Source organism: Carassius auratus, unplaced genomic scaffold, assembly GCF_003368295.1.
Source record: "Carassius auratus strain Wakin unplaced genomic scaffold, ASM336829v1 scaf_tig00217347, whole genome shotgun sequence".
Classification (NCBI taxonomy): domain Eukaryota; kingdom Metazoa; phylum Chordata; class Actinopteri; order Cypriniformes; family Cyprinidae; genus Carassius; species Carassius auratus.
Genome location: NW_020529017.1, coordinates 1 through 27,724, shown reverse-complemented (window position 1 = coordinate 27,724; position 27,724 = coordinate 1). Strand labels below are relative to the sequence as shown.

The 27,724-nt window shown below is 37.4% G+C and overlaps 2 protein-coding genes, 1 non-coding gene and 1 pseudogene across 3 annotated transcripts; all 4 read right to left on the bottom strand.

The window, feature by feature from the left end:
- Positions 1-861: 861 nt before the first annotated feature.
- Positions 862-8,680, bottom strand: LOC113100742 (TBC1 domain family member 25-like). Its single transcript, XM_026265331.1, has 7 exons — positions 8,070-8,680; positions 5,963-6,072; positions 5,647-5,801; positions 5,352-5,476; positions 4,768-4,956; positions 3,988-4,263; positions 862-3,902 (listed from the first exon to the last, which is right to left on the bottom strand). Exons 1-7 carry the CDS (start codon positions 8,112-8,114, stop codon positions 2,190-2,192), a joined length of 2,613 nt encoding a protein of 870 aa, XP_026121116.1. The 5' UTR covers positions 8,115-8,680; the 3' UTR covers positions 862-2,189.
- An 86-nt stretch (positions 8,681-8,766) lies between these two features.
- On the bottom strand, positions 8,767-8,838 carry trnah-gug (transfer RNA histidin (anticodon GUG)). The gene has a single exon. It is a non-coding gene; the product is annotated as a tRNA-His (tRNA).
- Positions 8,839-9,672: 834 nt separating this feature from the next.
- On the bottom strand, positions 9,673-20,858 carry LOC113100747 (5'-nucleotidase domain-containing protein 2-like). Its single transcript, XM_026265341.1, has 14 exons — positions 20,385-20,858; positions 19,909-20,093; positions 18,921-18,995; positions 18,766-18,821; positions 18,580-18,673; positions 17,360-17,488; positions 15,503-15,563; positions 14,863-14,965; positions 14,592-14,693; positions 13,933-14,014; positions 13,093-13,179; positions 12,751-12,891; positions 11,539-11,603; positions 9,673-10,881 (listed from the first exon to the last, which is right to left on the bottom strand). The coding sequence occupies exons 1-14, from the start codon at positions 20,752-20,754 to the stop codon at positions 10,620-10,622; spliced, it is 1,812 nt and encodes a 603-aa protein (XP_026121126.1). The 5' UTR covers positions 20,755-20,858; the 3' UTR covers positions 9,673-10,619.
- Positions 20,859-21,871: 1,013 nt separating this feature from the next.
- On the bottom strand, positions 21,872-26,799 carry LOC113100749 (coiled-coil domain-containing protein 22-like; annotated as a pseudogene).
- Between the last annotated feature and the right edge of the window lie 925 nt (positions 26,800-27,724).

Genomic DNA, 27,724 nt, shown 5'->3' with positions numbered 1-27,724 from the left:
CCTCTGAGTTCAAATAAACCTATATCCCGTTCACGAGTCAAGAACCGGTTACATCGGTTTTCAGATCACCAGTAGTGATGTGAAGTTCGGTTCTTTTCCGCAAACTGATTCTTCCAGACATTTCGATTCAATAAACCGGTTGAAGAAAACAGTTCAACGGTTCTTTTGTGCTCGACAAAATGGCTTAATTATTACCTTTCTGGACACGGACATTATACCGTACATACGTTTTCAATTCACAGAAAATTTCACAGAAAGCTCTTGGACTAAATCTAAAATATCTTAAACTGTGTTACGAAGATGAACGGAGGTCTTACGGGTTTGGAACGACATGAGGGTGAATTATTAATGACATAATTTTCATTTTTCGGTGAACTAACCCTTTAAACTTGCAAAACAAAACAATAAAATGGCATAAAAGCCATGTGCCAATAATATTGCTTTTACAGTTATCCAATAACCAAAGATACATTAAATAAGTTATTGCGTCAAACCAACCATGTTTCCAAAACTTACTATTTTCCTAACCATTTCAAACTAAATATTTTGGAAATCTACACATTTCACTCAATAACCAAAAAAAATCTTGGTAATCACTTCCATAATGGACTGCAGTGTTTTGGACCATGGTAGCTGGCTGTTAGCCGAGTGACCAGCTATCAAACTATATATATATTAAAAAAAAAAGCTCGACAAGTCAGTTGCAGGTTTGTTGCTGGTCTAAAATTATCTACCACCTTAGACCAGCTAGAAACCAGCTACCATGCCCCCCCCCCCCCCCCCAAAAAAAAAATCAACACTCACAGATTAAGATGCAATTCCAGCAGAGATTTCTAAAGAAAGGTCACTGATCAATTAATATTCAGTGAATTTATTGTACAAATAGGAATATTGCAAGCATTCAATCTAGCAAGTCTCTCCATGAGTTTGAATAAAATACTACCATACAGGACCAATCCAAACATACAAGTACAAGGACTTATCACTGTTCCACTTTCCAGGAAAATCATTTTTTAGTCCCATGTGCAGGTTTATCATTTTAGCACTTAGAAAAAAGAACACTTGATATTAAGACAAGAAGAATGAGTCTAAGATAATGCATTTTGCTGAAGGTATTAAACACTTTTGTAATACTCAATACTTTTTTTTTTGACAGCAGCTATCCTTGATTGTTGCCTCTTAATGATAAAGTTGTTATGGCAACGAATGAACAGACAAACCTTTGGTGGAAGAAGGATAAAAGCAATTAAATTATATTTAAACACAGAAGAAAGAGAGACAAAATTGCCTAATTCAGTGAAACGAGGCACTTCTCCAACCAAGGCGAGGATAAGTGAAACCAAATTACCAGCCATTCTCCATGTTGAGTGCTGCTTTACCAAAACATCCACTGCATGTAGAGCTACAGCTGACAGGTCAAATAGCTGTTGGACACTAGAGAAGTTTTCCACTGGTAGTTCAGAGATCAATTCAAGATTGGGCTGAATGTTACCTGTTCAACAACAGGTGGTTTCACATTGATGGGATACTGGATAATGCATCAGCACCTTCATCTCTGGTCAAATGTTTCGTACAAACAAAAGTCAAGGCTTAAGGTTCTCACAAAGCACAAATGACACGTATCAGTATAACAAATACACCTTTGCTGCTGGCAATGTCAAACAAATTCATGAATGCATTTCAGAGAGCATCTCAAAAGCTAAACTTGAGTAAACATTCTCCTCCCTACAACAACAGAGCCACCATAACCTCAAGAGGATGCTGATAACACCATTTTTGCCAAAATAAAGATTACACACAGAGAAATAAATAACAGTATATTCTTGTTGCTTTGTTTTAGGCAAGTTAGGTTACTATAATGGGTTAACGTGTCCATAATGTGCCTTTTGAAAGTATTTACAAAGTGAAACGAGACACAAACTGGCCTGCCCTTCAATAAAGGACAATCAATAAAGTGCAATTAAAAAAAAGATACAGTACAATGAAAGGGGCTTGCCTTGTTGGACAGGAAAAAGGAGATATGAGAAAGTCACTCAGCTTTGGTTGGTAACATAAAACAATACAAGTCTTATTAAGCATGTGTAAAGCACAAAGGTATGCTGTGACTCGGAAAGGTACAGTAAAACTTGCTTCTGGGTCCGTTTGTGGTGCGGAGCTGGTTTCTGAAGATAATCTACTATTGTACAGACTCAGGAATCAGATGGAGAGAGTGCAACAGGAGTTACTGGAGAGGGAATGGTATTGGCCAGATTATAGGTTGAATTCGGGAAGGCACCCTGAGAGGGCTGTACATTAAGGAAAGGAGGTCTACTTGTGGGTGTCTGGGGGGATGTTGCCGCTGTGGTCGGGGAGTCTAAGCTGACTTCATCCCCTTCCTCCGAGTCCCATACCTCACTCTGCAGGTAGTCTGCAAAGAGGGCTTTAGCTCGCTGCAGAATGCGCCCAAGGTTGTGGCGACGGACCAGGCGGTCAAAGTGCATGGCCAGCTCATTGTAATCCAGGCTGTTTTTAACAATGTGGTCACGATGTTCCAGCAGGATAGACAGGCAAAGGAAAAGCATGAAGGGATTCCCTTTCCCAAACTCTTGAGGAGGAGGAAGCGAGCAGGGTTTAATTGTGCCTCCTTCTGGTTTGTTTGTGTTTGGAGAGGTTACGCCAGACCCAGTGGGTCTGCATGGCGAGGGAAGATTGCTAGAGAACGCTTTGGGCAAAGACGGCGATTTGCCAAAGGGTAAAACAGGAGAAGAGAGAAGCGAACGATTGGAACCCTGCGACGGAGACACCAGTCGAGATTTCCCTGGGACCACCGATGGGGATTGAACCCCAGTTTCATTTATTACAGCTTGTGATGACATGAACCCCCCAGGAGGTTTATCAGGAGACACGGCTTTGTCTTCACTAGAGGAAGAGGATGTGCATTTTGAAAGGGCATCAGGAGACGCTGTTCTCCAGCTGGATGGAGAATTAGATGCTTCCGGTGAATGATTTGAGCTACTCTTCCAATTTGGTAGACTAGAAGGCAGAGATGATGCTGGGGAAGCTGCTTGCCCATTGGGAGAGTCTCTTTGCCCTGGAGAAGACGGTGTATGATTACAGATAAGAGGTTCCTGCTCTCCAGGGTCATCCTCACTTTCCTCTGTGGACTGACGGACCGAGAATGGCAATGTGGAGTGTGCAGACTGAAACTGTACTGAAGATAAAATATGATCGGAGCAATCGTTCTCATTCATCTCAAAGCTGTCCTCGCTTCGGCCACTATAGTACTTGAATTCCCCAAAACTTGCCTGCTTCTCAAATGAGGGAGTTGGAGCTGTGACATCATTCTTGACCATGTCATCTACACCATACTCTCCTTCACCTTCCTTCCGAGGCCCCTTCTCCTCCTCTACGATGAAGTTACGTCCCCCATCTGCCTCCTCTCGGGACGGTCTTAGCATGTGACGTCTCCTCTGCCTTCCTGTCTGCTTCTCTTCGATCTCCTCCATGTCCACATTCTGATGGAGATCCTGCGAGCCATTGGACTGATCTGCCTCAAGCGCTGGCCCCAGAAGCTCCACCTCTGTCTCCGGTGGATCAGGTGGCAAGGAGCTCCAGGTGACCTCCAGCATTCTCAGGGCATCATCAAACGCGAATTCACGCTTCAGCTCCAAGAGCAGCCAGCGGTAACAGAAAAACAGATCGTCTGCACCTTTGGAGACTAGGTAGGCATAAAACTCAGGGTCTGAGTACTGCAGAAGCAACTTGAGATGCTGGAACTTAATGGACATAAGTTGTCCGTCAGGGCGGAAGTTGCCCTCAAGACGTTTCATAATGCCACAGAAGCAGATAAAGGCATGAGCTTCGTTGTCCATGACGGCGAGGATTGGCGAGGCAATGTCACTCATGCCTTGGCAATAAGACACCTGTGAATGTAAACGAGGATCGATTATTTCCCACAGAGGTAAAGGCACATCCTAGTGTTATCGAAGGGTATTACTGCGTGTTTACCTGTGGGTGTGTAATAGCAAAGGTGGTGAGGAGGTCTGTCAAGGCAGTGAGATGTGGGCTGTCCTCTGAGCCTGCGTAGTAAGGATGTGCCCGGTCTGTTCGAAGAACATCTTTCAGAACATTTCCCCTGATGAACTCCAGGTCCTCTGCGCTGACCCGTTCTGTCCATTCGCTCTTCAGCTGGTCGTACTCTCTTGTCTTCCTCTTCATGTAGTCCATTCTCTCTTGTCCCGTCAGACCATCTGGGTACACATTAAGGAGGTATCGCCAAACAACCTGTCACAAAAATACAGAGATGGAAGAGAAAAATTCAAGTTTAAATTCATCAGACTCTTTAAAATGCTTTTTTTTTTAATACACACTTTATTATTTTATGCACACATGATAGAAAATAATCCATAATTTAAAGTATGGTAATAAATTATGTAAAATATTGTTCCAGCCTTGAAAACAAATGATTGAGTTTTATATTAGCTTTTAATTAAATAAATATTATAAAAATAAATAAATAAATAACTATAATCATTTGTATTCAAAGCTAAAACTCATGTACAATTGTACTAGCAGGCTTTTACTTCCGAGTCAACAATCTGCCACGTCTATTCAAACAGAGCGTTTAGATGAGGGGGTCAAAACAGGATTACATTTAAATTATAATACTTTTAAAAGTAAGAAAAAAATCTTGATATCATTATAAGTGCACCTCAGAGAACAGTAAGAAATAAAAAACAAAAGGCAGTTCTTGGACCCTTTAAAAAATGCAAAAGTCAGTCTGGTTACCTTGCGTAAAGATGGCTCAACTCCACCATGATATATACGAAGTCTAAGTTCCTCTGGTCGGGTCAGTTGACCTTGGCTGTTCAGGTAACTGTGGAATTCAGCATCACTTAAAGGAGGCTTAAATGGTTTCACCTCCTCCCCATAGGACCAACTCAACGCCTGCTGCACACGTGATAGAGTGCGACCCACCTGAATGTGAAGGTAGTTACAAATTGAGAAACAAACATAAAAGTGTTCACCATTTATATAGACTTCTAGCAAAAATCTATGGTATTAGGAGGAAGACACGTGGAAACAAACACTCCTATCACATAAGATATCTGGCCCATGATTTTTTTAGTTATCAGTGAGATGCAGAAAATATTCCCTCTATCTTCAAATGTATATATCAGTTTGTAAGCACAAAGCTGCTTCTTACAAGAGCACAAGTCTTGAGCACAAGGACTGAAATATCTAATGACTTCACCTGTTTGGGGGTAATTGCCATTAATTACAGTATCAAGTAGACTGTGAATCTGACTGACTGTAGCAGACACTAGCTGGTAAAAGAGCTGGCTGATAGGGTGAAGAACATCATGAGTAACCTGGGACAGCAGGGACTGTGTGAAAGGAAGTGCAGCAGAAGCCAACGACCTCTTCTCTCCCAACAACTGGTCTGAGCCAATCACATCCTTAGGGCTAATTATGTCCCAATCCTCCAAAACAGGACCTTAGGAAGAAAATGGTGGGAAATCATTAAAGAATACTGATAGCTAAATACTAGGGAATAGCTAAACTGAAGAAATCATTAGGGAGGCAGAGCAGTCAAAGCTTTTCAGAATCTACTGAGTTTGACAGACCTTTAATAGTTCACAATAGAAGGATGTGGAGTTCACTCACTGTCCTCTGATGGTTTGATGTCCATCTTGAGCTGGAGGAAAGGCTTTGCTGCACTGACAAACGCTGCATCTAAATCCCAGTCGGACAGCAGAGACACGTAAACCTCCACTCCTCCGCGGTCACGGGACAGGTAACTGATCCCAAAGTTGCGTTTCCTACAGGGAACCAAAAAAAAAGCCATCTATGTTAACTGCAGTGCACTGAATTATCATTGCTATTAAACAATCATAAAAAGTTACCACTGTATTTTTTATAGATCTAGCAATTACAATGACAATTAGCACAAAACAAATACATTTTGCAATTTCACACTCACCCATTGAGCTCAAATGCTCGTATCAGGATATGCTGCAAAACCTCCAGTGAGGTTATTTGAGGATCAACAGCAAAGGAGCGGAACTCCACTGGTAACACCCCTTCACACTTCTGCAAACAGACAGATTTTAAAAGTACAAGTTTAGAAAAACAAAGGAAACGGGTAACACTGCCTATTTTACATAACCCAGCTTTGTTAATTATCTCAAGGTCCCGAAAGGCTAATCACTTCATCCTCTGAAATGCAAATCACCTAATCAGGTGACACATTATTTATTCAGATGGATTTACTGCCTGTTGAGTTTCTATCAGTGTTGCAACCAGCAATGGGAAACTGACTCTGGCTGTACAGACTGCTTTGCGTTTGATCTTTACAAACACGTGCTTAAACACCTGCAAAGCACGGCATGACAAGGTCATCTATCCCAAGCAGACCATACTGCAGCACATCTGTCCAGGTTCACACTGAACCAAAATTATTTTATTATTCCAAAATTTGTAACTTTGGTTGCCATTTGATACTGACTCTTGAGTTTTGGGACAAATCAAGATATGAAACTTATTCAAGGAAAAAAATCTAATTGTTCAGAAATAATCACTTGTGTGTAAGTGTATCTCCACCTTTTTTTTTCTCCCTCCCATGCCAAAATGTGGTTTACTTGTTATTTCAGTATTATAGCACTTATTAATATTTTGAATTCTTTTACTTTTATATTTTAAGTTTAGTCAATTTGTATGTTTTTGTGTTTATTTCAGTTTTAGTAGTTTTAGTACTTAAAATTATAATAGTTACCTTATAACTTAATAGTTACTCAACCTTAGTTAAATTCTAAAAATGTTCATTTAATATTTATATTTTGTGTTGTTTAGCTTTGTTTTAGTTATTGAAAATGAATCGTTTTAGTTGACAATAACTATGTATCATTATGGATCGACACTGTGAGAAACAAGTTATCTGGCATAAATCATGACTATCATCATATTAAATCTAGTATTCACTTTCATGAACTAATAAATTGATGTTACAGGGTGGTTTCAAACTGATATGCAGTCATCACGGTCAGGCACAGAAAATCTTGAAAACACTGACATAACCATATTTCCTACATATTAATATTTCATAGGTATTAAATATATTTTTTTTTACTTATGTACAAGCTGCATGGCAGTTGACAAGAAAAAAAACATGCATGTAGCCTACAAATATATAACTGAGCAATTGTGTAATCTTGCGATTAAAATAGCAGATCATTTTTATCCTATGTCTCAAGAATTAGTCGTGGCAGTAATTAATCAAAAGTTCACTGTGATTATACTAAAATCCAGTGACCTACATTTTCGTCTAAACAGATTTCTTAAAGAAATAAAGGTGCTGTTTAAAAATGGGCCAACATGTTAAGTGCCATTTAATCATTCATGGCGGTTCTCTTAGGTCTGTATCTGAAACAATACCTACATACCTTTCAAAAAGCGGATACACTGCTTTTCGTATTCATTACAGCAGACCTGAGAAACGACTGAAAAACAAGCGAGGGAATTCATGGCAGGTTGATCATGTGATACTAGAGAGCAAACATGACTCACTATCAGCGGGATATATTGGTGTAATTTTTCTCTGTACGACGTGGCTTCACTAATAAATATTCAAACATAAACACTATTACAATAACAGAATGATAACGACGTAACTGTCTATGATTGACGTGTATATGTCAAACAATTATATGACACGAACAACAAAACATAACTAAAACAAACGAAAAATAGAACGAAAAATGAACATATTTCTACAAAAAGCGTGTCACCCAAGGATAGAAGCAATACGATTATTACACACACCCTTAAAGAATGCACGTCTGCCCAGTAAACGAAAGATGAAGATTCGATCACGATTTGTAAACAGATGCCAGCGAAGTCAAGCGATGGACATGAAGACTAGGACTGTTTGAAAAACCCTTTGACAGACACAGACACGCAACCAGACAGTATCTCCTGGCCTGGCTGGACTGTGTGTGTTATTGTGTTTTCATCTCGCTGTCTGTGTGTGTGTGTGTGTGTGTGTGGTTAGGGTTTGTACCTGCCGCTGCTCGATCCCCACAATTTCTCACCTTGACTTTGACACGAACTACCCCCCTCTCCTCCTCAGCCGACATGGTGGGTAGTCCGCTTTGGGGGTCCCGTTCAGAGATGTGTTGTCGTCATCCAATAAAAAAATTAAATTAAAAGTACAATAACAAATGGATGCGGTTACCCGTTGCCCCCTCTCTCACTGCTAGGCAGGTTCAATGAAAACATTGAATATCCTGCTGACACGTTTCAAAATAAAAGCCCCGGTCCAAGACAGCAAAAGGCTTTCGTGTCTTAAAATTTTAAATGTTTGACTGTATTTTATGACAGTTCTGGTAGGTTTCAGAGCTTGGTCTCTTTGGCTCAATAATTGTGACATAAGTCTCAAGGCATTGCGTTTGCTACGTGAGTTGACAGCAACAGGATATGACGCCACTTTGGCATTACATCATTGGATTCTTCGGGGAACAAAAAGAAAACAAAATATTCAACGATGATTTACGGGCAGACAAATGCAGACATTTAGCTATTATTTGAATTGGGTTGTTTTATATGTCTTACATTTACCGATGGCAAATAGTATTAAGCTATATGGTAATAAATAAAATATTCTCAAGTTTTTTCATAAGCATATATATCTACACTTTACTTGACTTGGATTACATCATGAAGTAGCATTAGGCATTTTATCATCCATAGCACAAACAGTCAAAACAAATCAGCTTGCCTTTATGATGTTGCCGTGACCCGGATTCGAACCGGGGTTGCTGCGGCCACAACGCAGAGTACTAACCACTATACGATCACGGCGAGCTACTTGGCAGCTGCGCACTCGACGTAGTTGTAGACCATATAATTAAACGCAACATAGTTCTTCTGTTTACATTGCAGTTTCTTTTATTTACATTTAGTCATTTATATGCAGAAGCTTTTATCCAAAGCGATTTACAAATGAAGACAATGGAAGCAATCAAAAACAACAAAAGAGCATTAATACATAAGTGCTATAACAAGTCTCAGTTAACGCAGTACACGTAGCAAAGGCTTTTAAATAATATAATAAAAATAAAACAGATAGAATAGAAAAATAATAGAGCAAGCTATTGTTAGATATAATTGTTAGATTATAATTGTATAATAAATAAAAATAAAATAGAATACAAAAAGATTAGAAAGGTATTTAGATTTTTTTTTAAAGAATATAATAAGAATAGTGAGTGCTTAAGTTAGAGGGTCAAATATAGAAGAAAAAAAATCTTTATATCTCAGAGAGCTACTCGTCGATGATTTTGTTCAATTCTGATCCATTTCTACCTTAGCTGAATAAAAGTATACATTTCCTAAAAATTCCCAAACTCCTGAATGGAAGTGCATCAAGGTTTTTTTCCTCAAAACTAATATGCTGTTTGTAACATTGACAATATTACATCTTTTAAAATAATTCCTTAAAGATCATGCGACACTGAAAACTGGAGTAATGGCTTTTTTTCTATCATATGAATAAATTACATTATAAAACAATATTTACATTGAAAATCATTATTTTAGTAATAACTCGCCTTTTTAATTTTTTTCCCCACAACTTTTAAAAGATGTGGGTTGTGCGTTTCATTCATTAAAGTTAAAACAAACCAACATGACCAATATTAATACAAAGCCTTTTATTTGAGTTTATAAATTGTAGAGCAAGTACATACAAATGATGACATTGTTCTTGCTCCTGGAAAACTGAATTTAGCAGCATAGCTATACACAGATTCAACTGTAAGCAAACAATGCTCTGATTGTACAGGAGCTTAGTCTAAAACCACAAACAGTGAGGGCTTGCAAAGTCAAAAATAACAACAGCATTTGGTTTGGCCCTCCAGGATCTTCCATGTATGTAAATACAGCTGTCATTAAAAATAATAATAATAATAATAATAATTTCTGTACTAAATAATAAGTGGTGGAGGCTGGTATTACTTGCGCATGTTTAAACTTTAAACTTTTTTATGAGGCTTGGCTACATTATTACTGTAGTGTGGGGAAGGTAAGTAACATTAAAACACCAAATCTATTTAGCTATTTGACCTAATCTTACTTGTAATTAGATCTACTGTATTTGTAACTCATATTGTGCATTTTTGGCCAGCGGCTTAATACTTTGGCCTACCAGAATAAAAAAAAAGTCTGTGTACCCCAAGTATAGTTTCATTCCTCCTGCTATCTTGATGCATGTTAATACAAACATCACCCTATTGCAACTAGAAAACTCATGACATACAGGTTTAATCTATAAAACCAAAAAAAGAGAGAACTGTAAACCACTTATCATCTAACTATGATTAGTAAGACGTAATGCAATAGCATCCAATGTATAAAAAGTTAGAGATAAGAACACAAGGTTAAGTTCATTAACAAGCCCGTTTTAAGCTGTCCAAGGCTTGAGAACACTGAGATGCATTGTAACATAACATCCAGCAGGTGGCCCCATTGTATGTGGCGTTCAAGCAAAAAGTGCCACGTCTCCAATGCTACAGAGACACAACCCCCCCCCCCCCCCCCTTTCAATTTCCAGTTTATATTTGCACATTAAACCTTTGGCGGTTTTAACGAATATGGGCCATCTCTTCTAAGAAGGGAGTCTTCATGCAGCCAGTGCAGAGCTGGTCCATCCAGAGCGGGGCTTCGTGCTGCAGGGGTGTTCGGCGAGGGTAAAAGGTGTATGAGAGGTCGTAGTTCAGCAGGCAGCTGATAGAGGCCATGTAGAGGTCTGAGAAACGGCACAGGCGGCGGGAAAAGTATGTGGGGTTGTGACAGGTACGGAATATGCTGCCAAAGTGAGGGTTGAAGAGGTTCTTGGTGACTGCCCTGTGAAAGGAAATTGGGAGATGGTTACAATCGCTATAGTCCTTGATCTGTTCATCAAAGCCCCTTTCACACTGCCATTCCGGCAAATACAGGGGTAAAGTGTTCCTGTAATTGTTTCCTGGTCGCTAGATTTGGCACTTTCAGACTGCCAGTGATGACCCGGTATATGTGCGTGCTTTCACACACAACCCCTGAAGATCCCGTAACGACACGTGACATCAGCGCGTGACGTGTAATGTACGAGTCGACAACGCTTGGCACGTTATACTTTCACTGAAGCAAGCAAACGATCTCTGCGTCAGCGCGGAAAGTGAGGAACTAACTGATCTCTGCTTCATTACAGTTTGCACATATGTTTTTCTCAAATGTTGATCCTCCTTCAAAACAGCCGGTAAAAGAGTCGCGCGATAACGCGCGTCATCACTTCGATACCGAATTAGATCTGGCTTTTGTTCACACAGCGCTCGTTCCGGATCGATTACCGCAATGTTACTATGTCCCCGACCCGGGTTCGATTCGGTAATCAATTCCGGGACGTGGTTGCTTTCACACAGAAGGCGACCAGGCAATGTTACGGGAATATTGCGGGTCCGACGTGCAGTGTGAAAGGGGCTCAAGTGAGTTCAAGATTTTGTCTTTTTGTCTTGTTTCACCCACCGTAACTCCTCTCTCTCTTTCAGCCACTCCTGCAGAACCTTCTTGGACTCAGGGTCCCGATACATCTGAAAACCAAGACAGAAATAAGTCACTTGTCCAAAGAAAAAGTTTTTTCTGCAGATCCACAAGGAGAACTTTTGGAAGATGTCCTCAAGATTAAACAAAATACATCATAGACTTTTAATTTATATATATATATATATATATATATATATATATATATATATATATATATATATATATATATATATATATTTATATATATATATATATATATATTTATATATATATATATATATATATATATATATATATATTTATATATATATATATATATATATAAATACTAATATAATACTTTTAATTCAACAAGTGATAGTAAAAACACTTTTAATGTTACAAAATATTTATTTTTGAAATAAATATTCTTTTGAACTTTCTATTTATAAAAAAAAAAAAAAAAAATCCTGAAAACAAACACATCACATTTCCACAAAAATATTAGGTAGGACAATTGTTTTCAACATTAATAATAAGAATTATTAAAGCATCAAATTTGCATATTAAAAGGATACGCATAAAATGAATAATATTTCAGATTTACAATCAGAGGAATAAATCACATTCTAAATTACATTCAAAACAAAAAAATCGGAAATCATAATATTTCACAGTATCACATTTTCCTGTATTTTTTTTTTCTTTTAAATCAAATAACCTAAAAAAGACAAACTTGCTGAGCATGAAAACTGATCACTTCAGGTGATACAGATATGGATTTTATAGTAACAATGTATGTTTCAATTTGACATTTGATTCCTTTTATAACCTTTCTATATTTAAAAACCTTGAGAGAATATGGGGTTGAATGCATTCTAGAACAATCAATTTAGATCAATGTAAAGCGAATGGACCGCTGCCAAACCCATCAGGTCTTTCCTATGCAATAATATACTGTAGAAGCACATGTAATGCAAACTTGTTTATTTTGCTCTGATTTGTCTTCCAGAAACTCGCTTACGGAGATACTATAATATTTAGATATACTGAGATATTTTTAAAGTTAAGAAAATGAGGAAAGTTTGAATAATTAATTATATATTTTTTTAGTTCAACATGAAACTGAATAGAAAAGTAGACATTCATCAGGATGAATATTTTTCTATTCTAAACAGGAAGAGTGTTGGTGAAGTTCAGAGCCACACTGTGTACCTGCATGCGCTCCAGCAGTCCGGTGAGCGCCTGCAACCACGTGAGACTTTGAGCGTACTGCTCTGTGTTCACCACCTTAGTCTCCACCTCCAGTTCAGGCACGATCGCTCCCGTCCTCCACCCATGACGCAGCATGAGATCCTAAAATGCCAGAACACAGGATGTTTAGACTATAAGCCACTTCAAGAACCTTTTAACGTTTACGGTTCCTGTTTGACTCTGGAAACCAGTGATTATGAAAACTACAGGCTGAGATTTACTTCCACTGTCGTTGGAATCACTGAGCAGAAAGAGTACAAACGCAACAAATGTGAACAAAACAGAAGCCTGATGATGACTCACTGCCAAGTCACTGTAGAGATGATCTCCAAAATAAAAAACCTTGGATCCTCGCCATCCTGTTAGCTTCAGAAAATCCACAAGGTTTCCCTGAAACAAAGCAAAACAATGGCAGTTTTATTAACTAGCTGCTAATATTGCGATTGATTTGTAGTTTCTGGGTTTTGAACTAGAAATGACAACGCGCTGCAGTTTTTTCCCCTCTTTACTTATTTCGGATTTCTGGAAGCAACGAGTCAACAGACTTTTCATTGGTTGTTTAGTATGGCAGGAACAGTTTGCTCTAGGTTTCCTGCCAAGGAACTTTCCCATAAGTCTTTCCCAATTTGGGATGGTTTACATATGCTGCTTTAACTTCATCTTGCCTGAGGGTGGACATGTAGTCAGGCTCAGACTCTGTTCTCGTCAGCTGAATCCGTTTGTATGTGTCTGACAACACTAAACGGTGTTTAACTGATTTTCCGTTCAGTCTGAAGTTGACCTAGCCACTTTCTTTTCTACTGATTCCAAATGAAAGAGCCAAATTAAGTGGATAAATCATTCTACAATTAACAGACACTCACTGCTGAGCTGGAAAGATTTTGGGTTTATTCTCACAGGGAGAGGAAAATGTTAAGCATGTAGACTTTAAAATAACATGTTTTTGCACGTTGTGGACTTTAAAATTTCCCAGTAATTCAGATTTTTTTTACCAGATGTATTTGTAATCTCTGACTTTACCCAGACTCAGAGATGAGTCAGAATAAATGATGTACCAACTAAAAGCTTCTCATCGGCCTATATTGCTCATAATCATCTTACCAGAATAAACAGACGTGATTCAGGGCAAAACTAATCGGTTACCTGTTTATAGATCTGTCCCTTATCCAAACTCTTGATTCTATCCCACTGCAAGTCTCCATTGCTGTCCAAACGTCTAAATGGTCTGGGAAATGAAGAAATAGAGATGCTTTAAATCACTGCAAAGTATAAAACTAAAAACACTCATGCTGGAGAAAATAAAACGTTATTGGGAACCAGTACATTACTGTTTATTATCCATTAAAGTCTGGGGTCAGTCAGTTTTTAAAAAAAGAAACAAACAAATACTTTTATTTGGCAAGGATGGTAAGTTGATCATAAGCGACATATTTATAATTTCATAAAAGACTTCTCAAATTTGCTTTCCATTAATCAAAGCATACTGCAACTTTATAACCATTTCCACAACAATATTAAGAAGCACTATGGTTTTCAACAATGATAATAATAATAAATGGTTTTTGAGTACAAAATCAGCATATCAGAATGATTTATGAAGGATCATGTGAATTATAACAAAAACTTAATATTTTACACTATTACAGTTGTAAATTTTTTTAATCAAATAAATGCAGCTTTAAATGTTTGAATAGGATTGTAATATGAATCACCTCATTTAAAGTGCACAATTAAACATTTTAAAGCAGAACTCTGAAATGACTGTAAACAAGATATTTTCCATAAACAAAGCATAAACTTACTTTACGCAGTCATTAAAAAAATGAGGTTTGTCAGCTTGAACAATGACAACGTCAAAGAAGTCCCTCCACTCCTTTCCAACCATGTACTTCATGCCTTTATCGCTGAAAAAAAACCAAACAATTACATAACAATTAGTGCAAAAATAATAAATATAAATAAATAAGCTTATGTTTAAACGTATGACTATGTTAAAGAAATTCTGAGTTTTACTTTGAGGTCGTTTATGAATTAATCTGCTGAATATAATAAAGAAACAGAAAAGAAACTCACACAAAGCTGAAGGGGCTGTTGGTAATAAGGAAAAGCTTCTTCCCCTGACTGGCCAGCCGGTGCAACACAGCGTACGTTTCGTCTCCTCGGAGAATGTATTTCTCTGGGGGCCGAATAAGGAAGGAAAAGGGGCCACAAAAGGAAGAAGAAAAAAAAGAGAGTGCCTTTTAAAACCAAGTCTATTCTATTCTGACTAAAACCAAATAAGTCATTTTTTGCAGACTATGATGAATGGAATACAGAATCGGATCAAAGCAATTTTACTGTTTGCCTACAAAGTGTTTATACTGCAATGGGAAATCTGTGATTGTCCACAGGGATACAACAAACATTAAAACCAAAGATTAGGCTGTGCTAGCCCAGCAGAACTGCTCGCTTCAAAATCTAATTCTCCATAGAGGTCAGATTATGCAACAGTTTGCTCTGAAAAAAAAAAAAAGACTGCTTTCCACCCATATACACATACATGCACTGCACAGACTGGGTGGGGGAGAGTCAACTTCTAGTCTGGTTGTCATTAGCTTCAGGTTTCAAGAAAATGATTTTTACTTGGCTCAGTGCATTTCTTACTTTAAGATTTTAAGCCATTTTTGTGCCACATGTTTGGGTAATGCACATAATACTATTTGTTCATACTCACCAAGATCTTGCATGATCCATTTGTACATGTAACCTTTGATATGCACCATTCCAATTGCATCCTGAAAAGACAGAATTCATCCATTAATTCAGTGCTCATATTTCTCAAACTATAAGAGTTTAACAATCCAGTGCTTAAAGGTGCAATAGGAGATTTTGGAAAATATATCACTAAAGGGCGAATGTCCCACCCTCCCTGCAAATTGGCATCCAAAGCCAGGCCACACCCACACTGGAGGGGGGGGGGGGGGCAATCAAACACTCTCCATTGACTTTCAATTGCAGGAAGCTGCCTCCTTGTCATTTCTGACTTGTAACAAAAAACAGAGCAATGCCTAAAAGCTGCTATGTGACAAAGTGTACGGTAAACAAACAAAAAAAAACAGAATTAAATTTTTATAAGCGGTCCAAAAAAATAAATGAGTGTTTAGGACACAAATGTCGGGGGTATTTCACGTTGGATAATTTCTCAAACAAAGGGAAGATTAGGAAAAGGGGCACTGACAGACCAATAAAATTTAGTTTCTTAATATATCTCCTCCTCACAGATTCACACAGGGTGGAGAAATGATCCTCTGACAGGGTTAAAAATAATGAATGGTCTTGTCACAGATAACGTTTCCCTCCAGTGGGCTCAGTTCTCAGAGTAAAATTACACTTGTGCTCTCTCTTCGTGTTTTTTAGCTTGTTTACTATACACCTAGTCACATAGCAGTTTTTAAACATTGTTCTGTTTTTTTGTTCTAAGTCAGAAATGAAAAGCTATAGAAAGTCAATGGAGATTGAGTCGATTTGTGTTTAAGAGTTTTTGAGGGTGCTTAAACTCACGCTAGAATGAAGCCAGTCATCATGTTCTTGGATAATGTAATGTTCTTGTTTTTTTTTTATATTTAGATATAAACTCACTATTGCGAGAGAGAGTAGAAATTATGAGATAAAAAGTCGCAATTACATTGTTTTATTTTTTATTTAGTGGGTACCATTTGTGCTTGCCTAGAAGACGGGGTTATGATGTGCATGTTAATAGTATTAAACTAACATTAGACAAATTTTAGCCTTACCCTGGAGTGGGTAATACTTTCTATTCTCTTTTTTTATTACTTCCTTTTTCCCCCTTTGTTTGCAAAAATGATTTTAAAACCGATCTAATCACAAACTTTATTTACATCTGCTGCCAGGTTTCCTGTTCCCTGTCACAGCTTACGTAGCCACACGTCACACTGCGGCGGGTACAGTACAATCTGTTCTACCAGCGCGGACAGTTCGAAAAGCTGCGCTTGACAGATAAACAAGCGCAGCTGACGCTTTACTTCCTGACAAGCACACAAGAAAGTGTTAATACGGCAAACCCACATACTGCAAAAGAATTCATCTGATTCTTGTTGACAAACTTTGGAGCTCTGACAAATTTTTTATTTTGGCCATTTGTTGCTCAGTTACGATTTTTATTTTTTACTAAATAGCCAAAGCTTGAGTTAGGAGGAGTTTCGAGTGGGGCTGAAAAGCAGAAGTGAAAGACAAGACTACATTCTCCAAGTAAACTGAGCCAAAACAGCATGAAAAAACGAATTGGCTCTATAACCCAATTCAGGACCACCGTGATCTGGGCTGAATGAAAACAAATCAGTCAGCTGCACTTAACCACAGGCAGAAGAAAAGATCCACTCGGCTTGACTTCAGAGTTTACAAATCGACAGACAAGAAACAGCTCTCACGGTTTTAAATTACAAAAGCAGTTTGTAAACTATTCCCACAGTCCATAAAAACAGCCTGGCTTTATTGTGCAAATGCTATTAACCGTCAGGAACACAAGTGGTTTGATCAGGATTCATGAAGGGCATATTGACTTCATACGTACTGAGACATCTTTGTAGAGATGCACTGGGTCGTACTCTATGTCATTTGAGATGAAGTAATCGTTCGCAGCAGCCAAGAGAGTCATCTCAGGGATGGAGAACACATCCATAAACTGCTTCATTTTGGGGCCCTGGAACAGATAATAATAATAATAAGCATGAGTCATATGTATTTTACAACAGTAATGAATAAGTGAAGCTTCTTTATACGTAAATGACATGCCTTCTCTAAGAGAAGTTGAAAGACTGTTGGTCTATTGCAAGGAAATTGAAGGTCATATATTTTAAATGACCATTTTAGTCTAAAACCTCACACAAACAAAAAAATGTTAACCAGTATTTAACAAAAACATTTCCAGAGCCACGAATGTGCATGACCAAATCAGTCATTAAATAAATTCTGAACGAATCTTCATTTCATTAGTTCTCGACTGACTTTAAATTGGACATTAAATGACAATCTAACAGGCTGCTAAAAATGTATTGTTAAAAAAGTAACCATGTGCGTCCATAATATCAAACATATAAAAAAATATTCAATTTTTACAAATATTTTAAACTAGGTTAAACTACATTGCTTTGACATAAAAATCAAAGCGTGAAACAATTTAACAGGATAGTTGTGGATATACATTTTTTCACAACAAAGTTTGCATTTTATGATTTACCTTTTCATTACTTCCTGTAACCTTATCAGAACCACTACTCTAATGAATCATTCATACAGATTTGCAAACCACTTCAAAGGTTTGACAAAAAATTATGTTGTTCCGAAGTCGGTCAATACCAGGCAAGCAAGTTTTCTGCTTCCAAAAGCAATATTTAGCTAATGAAACATTTAGAAATAGAGCATAAAAAGATTCATTAATATATATGAGCATGCAAAAAAACCTTAATTAATTAATTAATTAATTCCTTGATACATATGCGTTTCCCATGACCATTGAAATCCTGCAGAGAAGAACGTGCCATCTGATAAAGAAAAGGACTGTAATGTTTTTGTTGTAGATATATAGCGCACAGCCACTTACTCATGGTGACTGGACACACAAAATCAGATCGGAGCTCCTAACAGGGTGGCACCACTTTAGCCTGAATGACCTCTTAGTAATGAGGCACAAAAATGTAAGCATGCCAATAACACCATGTAAACATGGGCTCTCTCTCGAGTGTAAATTGAAATCAAATTTGATGAAATGAAAATGCAATGTGGAACAATCACCTTGCCGTAAAATCCACTGACTTGGTGGAGGGGAACATGATTTGAACCTCCATAGAGTTTCATGACCTCATCATCAGGGACAGGCTTCAGACCCCTGCGAATACAAGAAACAAAGCCTGAGAATTACATAACACAATTCTCCATACAAACTCACTGATTAAATTGATCAAATGAGGATCAATGTACCTATAAACAGTGCCCAACTGGATATAATGGAAGGCATCAATTTTCATCAGTAGTCCCTGTGTCATTACAATAATAATAAAAAAAAGTTATATAAATTTTATTGCACAACTACAATTAAAAACTGCAAAAACTCAAACAAAGAATGTTAAATGCACCTTTTGGATGTCGTAGTGAAGTCCCCGAGTTGCAAAGTTGGGAATATAGTCATACTTACTGATTCCCTCGGGATACTAGTGAAAGAAACAAAAGTTGAGTTATCTCAAACATGCCAACCTTTAACCCCTCACCCCCCCACTCCACATGACCATCATTAGAAGAATTAAGCATAACAGAACTACACATAATCTGAAGACTTGAGCCAAAAGCCCATGACACATCTGATGCATTAGGGGCCGTTCACACAAAACACGTTTTTGTCTTCCACAACACTGTTTTTCTACACTAATATGAGCTAGATGGACATGTTTTGACTGTTTCGCTCGCGTCTTTTGCAGCGCCTCAAGCATAAAAGCCCTCTAAAAATGATTTTTTTTTTATTAAAAAGATAAAAGATTGAGACCTTGTGTTTTAATTTTTTTAATATTCCAGGGCTTCGCATTTTTATTTTTTCAATTTTGCTTTTTCATTTTAAAAGCAAAAACGTATTCTTTACAATGTCCTCTTAGACGAAGGGACCGTTCACACAGAATGCGTTTTGCATTCAACTGCTTTCCATTATTTTTCTATGTAAACACGCTGGCTAGACTGACCCGTTTGACCGTTGCGTCACAGCGCTGTAAAAACGTGACGCTAAAGTTAAAAGAAGTTGACTTAAAAAAAAAGTAACTTTTTTCTTGCATTTTTTAAAACAAAAACGCTGTCTGTTGTTGCATTTTTTCAGCGATCTAAAATCGTCGTGATATTGTTAAAACTTAAACTTTGAAAGTTTCCTAACATTTTTTATTTTCTTTAAATGACCTCATTCCACAGCCCCGCCTCTCGCGTTTTTATTTGCACAAACGGGTTCTGTGTGAAGGGTTTATTTACTGGTTATGTGTTTTACTTCATAATAAAGTTTGGTCATTAAAATTATTTGGTGTAATAACAAATAAATATGCAAACCAACAGTTTTTTAAGGCATTAAATTGAATATCTTTCTCGGACCTTGTAGTGCTGGACGAGAAACTCTCGCGCCTTGTTGTATATCATCTCGTCCAGCGCGCTGGAATAGAGCGCGAGCGTGTAATCATAGTCAAAGCCGTAGATGTCCACCTCTTCCAGGTTCACCTCATTGTTTGCATAGATGGTGGAAGGGTTCAAAAGACTGCACACCCCAGGAGGAATCAAATCTGTGGGGCGGCAAAGGGAGACTTGAGGTTTATTATTACATTTTGATAAGCATGTTATGTTTCAAATACGGTTTCTTATGTGCACAAACAAGGTAATTATGAAAAATCATGTCTTTACACCTGAAAAAAGTTATTAACAAAATGTCGATCATGCATTGGACATGTGAATGGCAGTTGGCAGTTGTTTACAAAATGTCCAGAGGCCAGCAGGAAAAGTGGGCACGAATGTTTTGCCATGAGTGCAGAGATTACACAAAATCACATTTGAAAACGCAAATAAAATCAACATACCGTGCACGAGCCGTTTCATCTCATTGTATCTCGCCCACAAGTAAGTTTTACTGTTGATCTGCGGGGCCGTGGATGAGAAAGCCCTGCCAGATTTGGTAAGAGATTCTTCGCCTCTATTTTTGCCCACGATCTGGTGTCTGTGTGATGTGACCGCGGCTGCAGCAGGGCTATGATTAGCTGCTAAATTTCTCGTGGGTCCACAGTTGTGTCCATCTTTGCAGCAGTTCTGTCCGTTCATTGTTGCACCAGCCGAGGCGAAGCTTCCACAAGCAAAAGCAGGAATTTTCAATCCTGCGCACAGCGAAACTCTGCATGTGGTGCTTCTTTGCCACATTGCGTTACTTAAACTGCCTAATTTTTTGCAAGCCATGTCTAAACTATACTAACAAAGTTGTTTACTTCTTTCATTCGTACTTGCCCAGCGTGCGAGATAGCTTCTGTGGGAACTGATACTGCTTGCTTCGCTCAGGGCATCGGTGGTCGGGCGCAAGCTGTCTTATTAACCAATCAAATGCCAGACTTATAATGATTGACAGTTTATTAAACCAATAAGAGGTGGGTTCTGCTGCGTCGCTTATCTAGGGGCTTGGTTTAAGAGGAAAACGTGTTTACATGCCAGTCCAACCAATACGTTTGCCTGATCAAAATTTAGCAATATTTCATGCCTTTTCATTGGTCAGACGACCTGGCAACTGCCTACATGTGCTACGTGACTGAATATGCTTAGCATGTTCCGAGAGACATAGGCTTGTATGTACAAGATGTGACAATAGAAGCCACTGGTTCTACTTAAAAAAAAGGATTTTTTTATGATTATTTATATGGTGTTGTTCTACGGAGACCACAGGGGCGTGGACGGCCAAATGCGCTGCAGCCTAAAACACTGGAATAAAAGGAACGCATGACTGGTTTAATGCAGTTACAAAAAGGCTGATGCAGTTAGTTTAGTTACCGCTTTTGATCATTAGTTCAACTTATGTTACTATCTTATCCTAACCGACAGACAAAATAGATTATTTTATAAGCCCCTTCCGGAATGCACACTTTTTTTTCAGCTAGTCGATTTTAGGGATTGCAGTAAAGAGTAAAATCACGTTTCGCACACATCCACAAATTGTCAAAACGTGTTTACTGGGCTTATCAGCTCAGAGACATAATAGGAAGATCAGAATAACTAAAATGTCAGTTTATAGCCACTCATGTCTGAAGTAACTGGTTTCAGCTGCACGTATTGATATTCATACAGCATTCATTTCAATGTGTGGAACAGGGTGTGGCTGAACGTGTTTTGTCAATATCCCAGGAAAATCCTCTAAAATCATGTAGAAACTCAACCTCAGGAAACTTTTCATCAAGTAGTACATTTAAACTAAATTTTAGTATCATATTTCGCTCCAAAATGAAAATAAATACACTTTACTTAAAGATAATGAAGCTTTTTTTAGGACAGTTAAGGACAATTGTCATTAATTTGACAGAAACGTGTATGTTTTTTATTTTTATTTAATTTTCTGTTAACTTCCTTAGGAGAGTAACTTGTAGCAAAATGTTGAAGTATCAGAACATCATGTTCAGAGATTGAGCATATGAATACAATTCCAGATAAATTACAAAACATTCATTTCAGAATAAATTCTCAATGAGACTTTTACCCAAAGTTGTGCAGTCCTACTCCAAATGTCTTATTACGCGAAGGTGAAAAATTGCCTTAATAGAAATAATGTCATATGGATGATAATACCTCAATTTAAATCAAAACAAAATCCTCAATACTATTTTTTTTTTTTTTTTTTAAAGAAGAAAAAACAAACTGGGACAATAACAACTGGTGGCAATATGATGAGATATCAGAACATCTTATTCAGAGATTGAGGAGATGTATAGAAGTCGTGGTAAATTACAAAACATTATTTATCTCTAAAATCAAACATTCCAAAAACAGGCATTAACTATTGAAAACCAGTTTGATTGGGACAATCATCAGTGTTAGTCAAATGTGTTTACACAGCTTTCCTACAGTCAGCCTGAAAAGAGTACTTTTCTATCACAGAGGTTCTATGACAATATAACTTTCAATGACGAGTGTTTGAGCAGCTCTATGGATCCATCAGAGCCAAGCAAACTGATACGTAATAAAATGTATGCTTTAATATGAAACAGGCAAGCTGTTTATGAATATTCACTTGTTATCAGCCCACTATTTTCCCAGTTGATTCAAATCGCTTGAACTTTTGTAATGTTCATGAGCAGATCAACCCATATGATGAACAACAATCAGAGGTCACTGTTAACGGACACTTTCACGTACATATGGTTATCGGCGTATAACAATGATGTTGTTTCATCAAGCCAATGCATCGGTACTGGTCCTTCTCATATTATTGCAGTCCAAGCTTTTTGTAAAAAAAAACTATCTCATCACAATGAACAGAATTAGCTTTAACCAACATTTCTTCAAATTTGTGTCATTTTGATGCAAAAAACTTTTGTGTTCAAACCCTCAGTAAAAGCTGAAATTTGCTAATGTGATGAGGATTATTTCGGATTGAGGGCTGACGCAGATGGGAGCCAAACTGACGTCTCTCAAAGCAGCAAGCCGCGATTTCACTCTGCAGTACCATCAAACACAGACGGAGCGACAGCTCAACCTTCCCGGATCTTCGCAGCAAGGGCTGAGTTCTCCTGACGAATGGCCTTGTAGTCTTCAAGGATTTTCTCTAGATTGCTAACTGTTCTTTTACCATTTTCAGTCTCAATCTACAAAAAATAAATACATAAATATATTGGACTGATGACAGCTGAAAAGTGAGAATGAAATTATGTTTGCTTAGTTCTAAACATGGCTTGGTTTCACACCTGCTCCTCAAGATCTCGGATTTCTCTCATGATGGTCCCTGTGTCTTCAATGGTCTGAATCAGCTGAGTGCAGTTCTGAGAGCACAGATATGTTAGAATGATTAAATTGATGATTTTCTTGCAGGACAAAACTGCCAGAGTCTTGCTGAAGTCAGCAAGAGCATTAGCTCCTAAGTTCAGTTGTGCAGTTCAAAGGTTGAACAGATGGACAAACTGAGCAAAAGCCACCATATCATGTGTCATTTTTGTCTGAAATTTTTTTTGCAGGATCACTAGCAGCATGCCTTTTTGCTCGTCTTGTCACAGGAGACAAATTTTTTTTTCCAACCCAGTACCTGCATTTTAGGACTTCAATGTGGAACTTTTTTTTTTTTTTTTTTAAACAATCCAAACCAGTGACAACACCAAAATATATTCCATCACATTTATTTATAGATCTTAATAATATGCAGACTCATACCTCATGTAAGGCAGCCAAGTACTTGTAGGATTTACGGACAGACTCATCTTTCTTGGCATCCTGCATTAAAAGATTTAAGTTTTTTTTAATACAGAATTACTATTACAAAACAATGAAAACGTAAGATTATATAAGAGGATCTGAGACAAAGAATATATTTTTAAATTATTTTAAATAAACTGCTGTTCAAATATTCTGAATCATTTTTAAAAAGGAATTGATACTTTTATTCAGCAAAAATGCTGTTCCTTTGAACTTTTTATTCAAAATCACAAATGTTTGAGCACCAAATCAGAAAATTGAATGATTTCAGCTTTGCTATCTCAGGAAAGAACTACATTTTACAGTATACTAAAGTATAAGTCAAATGTCTGTTTTTACTGTCTGATCAAATCAATGCAGCCTTGGTAAGCATTATTGGTGAGACTTATATATATATATATATATATATATATATATATATATATATATGTATATAACCTTATAAACCTTTGAAAACAAGACTGACCTTAAACACCAGTTCATCGGTGACAGCAAATGTTCGGTCCAGTTTTCCTGTCAGGCTGTTAATCTCTTTCTGCAACTCCTTTGTATCAGACAAAATCTGCAGGGGGTCGATTAATAGGGTCAGAGGTCAAAAGGCTTCTGAAGAACTGCTAACTTCAAACAGAAAGCTGATGTCCGTGGACACAGGTCATGAACTCAGATGAAGTATTTAATTGAGGGCTAGATAAAGGATAAACTCAATCCAAGACCTTAGTGATTTCTTCCTTCTGTTTCTTTATGTTGCCTACGATCTCCAAGATCCTCATGGTGTAGGCTGAGCGAGACACATCTTTAGATAGCGTTTCATACTCAGTTAGCCTGTAGAAAAACATTTAAGAAGGAGAGTAAACAAACAGTGAATGTTAAACCAACAAACAATAAATATTATAAGACAGATGCAGATTATTAGTTTAATATGCATTATCATGGACTGCGAATTTAAGATTCCAAAGGTAGTGGGGAGACATAGCCAAATGTAACAGACATTGAAACCAAAAGATCATATGTTTTGTAATGGCAAATGAGGACAAAAACTCTTTTACATGGAACAGATGGCACTGGACACTTGTTTTTGAGTGGTATGACTGGTAAGGAAATGGTGTACGTGCTTAATGCATGTCTTGGGTGACTGAAAGGAGAGGGAAGGGATGAGACAAAAACATTTCGTACCAGCTGCTTATACAGACTCTCCTTCTTTTTGGCCTCCTCAGCAGACTGTTTGATTTTGTCATGCAGGGTCTTTGATCTCTGACAGCTTCCTGGAGGACTCCGACTATTCGAAATGTACATAACTGATTACTTCATTAAGGCACACAATACAGTCAAATTTACAGTAAGGGCTGCACAATTAATCACACCCCCAAAAAATATTGCACTATGGCTTAGTGAGATTATTAACAAAGCAAAGATATTTCACACAAAAGCCGCTCATGATGTAGTGTTTTCAGTTTCCCAGAACAGCTTGATTCACAGTAAACAGGTCACTTTTAAAGGGTTAGTTCACCCAAATATTAAAATTATGTCATTAATAACACCTTCATGTCGTTCCAAACCCGTAAGACCTCCGTTTATCTTTGGAACACAGTTTAATTTTAGATTTAGTTCGAGAGCCCTCCATTGAAATTGTGTGTACGGTCTACTGTCCATGTTCAGAAAGGTAAGAAAAACATCATCAAAGTAGTCCATGTGACATCAGAGGGTCAGTTAGAATTTTTTGAAGCATCGAAAATACATTTTGGTCCAAAAATAACAAAAATTACGACTTTATTCAGCATTGTCTTCTCTTCCAGGTCTGTTGTGAGCGCGTTCACAACACTGAAGTGGTGCTGCTGACATGTTATATTTGTTATTGGGCGCACCAGAAAACACGTCAGCAGCGTATCACAATGGAGATACTTCTTTATTTTCTTATTTTTATTTAGCAATAATAATAACAGATATCTTCGATTATTATTAATGTTATTATTATCACTTACTTTTAAATTGATATACAAATCAAAACATTTTTGGGGCAAAAATGTACAGCTACAACACAAACAAGCTTCGGTGACAATACAAAGAAGCAACAGCAAAATCTAGCAGAAACGTCATAATTATACTTCTTTCCCAGATCGTGCAGCCCTTTTCATACTTTCTCGATATTTTAACAAATAACACAAAAATGACCTTAACTAAAGCACAATAAATCAGCCTGTTATTATTCAGGGGTTTGATGTCCAAAGAATTGAAATGATATCTACATATTTGGCTGTTTAGATAGGAGTGCATAATAGCTTTAGATGACTGCAGTTGCTATGGGGCTGAATCACAAGGTACCTCTCTGTTGCCACACAGCTCTTTTAGTCTGCGGTGCTCGTCAATCAACGGGACTCTGTGTTTCTCCCACTGAGAGGCTAAATGAACCACTCGTGTAGAGCTTGCCTCAACCAGACTCTACCCAACACAAACACACAGGACAAAAAGAAACATGTCATTAGTCACACGGTTCAATTTTGTCTGCACTGTACTGTTATTCCTGTTTTCATTGTTTGTTTTTGGTTCTGATACATGGGGGTGACACGTGTGTGTACAGTATGTGACTTGTGTACCTGTAATTTTAGCAGGTTGTTCTCAGCGTCAGGTAGCAGGTCAATGGTCTGTCTCTTCATTTTGATCGAATTCTCCTTCTCGTCATTACCAACCTCTTTCTGTTGTAGCTCATTTGACACCTGCAGACAGGAATACGACATATCAATGATTACAAATAAACTGCTGCATTTATTCTCCAATTAACCTAATATTCCCCCGTATTACATTTGTTAAATCACTATATTATATGTGATATGTTATACTATAATGTCATGTTATCTGATTGGTCATTGCCTGCTGGATGGACACAGTGAGCTGCTTGATGTCTCCTCCCACTTCTTCCATGTGGACTGACAGCTGCTGCAACTGTTGCTGCAGAGCAGCAAGTTCTGCTTCCTGCTGGGCCTTTAGGTCCTCCTCTGATTGGTGAGAGCTGGGAAGTGCACTTGCTGCTGCTGCCATCTGCTGGGCTGCCTTCTCAGGTTCCTAAAATCATTTTGCCTTTTTAGCTCAGAGCCAAAACATCTTCATATCCACTCATTTAGATTACAAGCAGATCAAATTAATTGGATAAAGGATCTAAAAGTAACTTTTAGGTTTTAGGAATAAATAAGAATAAGAAATGGCTTTAAGTTTTTCATGAATAAAAATGTGTCAGATTTCATTATATACACACACACACACACACACACACACACATTTTAAATGCCATTTACTTTAGAATATTAAATAAGTTTTGTTCAGCAGTGATAAAAACATAAGCCATATTTTTAATTACTATATAAATGTGTTTTATAATTAATTTTTTTGTTTTGAATGTTTATGCATTGTTTGTGAATTATAAATTTTATTACTTCTACTACATAATTATGTTTATAATAAAAATTATTTTGTGTTTTGTAATGTTTATGTATCATATCATTTATCAAGAAAATTGAAAAACTAATGCCCAACCACAGAGTCCTGCTGAGAAAGCATATTATCGGTATTAATAATTTATCTATGTTTACCTCAGCCTAGATTACACGACAGCCAACTGGCACCGCTACTTTTTTTACCATGTGTTACTGTGTTCAACACATCTACAGACAGTCAATACACGCAAAATTCACTATTAGATCCATTTCACATCTTAGCGCTTTGCTTCTCACTCAAAACAAAAAACTATATCAGATGCATCAAAACCGAATTACTAAAGCGCTCGAAATTATTCATTCTATATTAAAAGCACCTTAATGTAAAGCCATGTGAATAAAGGCTTTTAAATTTTTTCACAATAATTTAGAGTGCCTTGGAGTGATTCATTCATTAGAAATCCCTGCATCCAAAAAGCACAGATTTAAGGACTTAATACACGCCAGCAGCCATATTTTTGATGTATGATTTTCAGACATATTTCTTTCGATTGAGC

Coding starts and splice junctions, on each gene's coding strand:
- LOC113100742 (XM_026265331.1), bottom strand. CDS start 8,114: ATGTCGGCTGAGGAGGAGAGGGGGGTAGTTCGTGTCAAAGTCAAG. Junction 6,073..8,069: donor TAGTTCGTGTCAAAGTCAAG/GTGAGAAATTGT, acceptor GTCTGTTTGCAG/AAGTGTGAAGGGGTGTTACC. Junction 4,957..5,351: donor CACAGTCCCTGCTGTCCCAG/GTTACTCATGAT, acceptor CTTCACATTCAG/GTGGGTCGCACTCTATCACG.
- LOC113100747 (XM_026265341.1), bottom strand. CDS start 20,754: ATGGCTTGCAAAAAATTAGGCAGTTTAAGTAACGCAATGTGGCAAAGA. Junction 18,674..18,765: donor CAGTTGGGCACTGTTTATAG/GTACATTGATCC, acceptor TTGTATTCGCAG/GGGTCTGAAGCCTGTCCCTG. Junction 14,966..15,502: donor ATGGATCATGCAAGATCTTG/GTGAGTATGAAC, acceptor TTCGGCCCCCAG/AGAAATACATTCTCCGAGGA.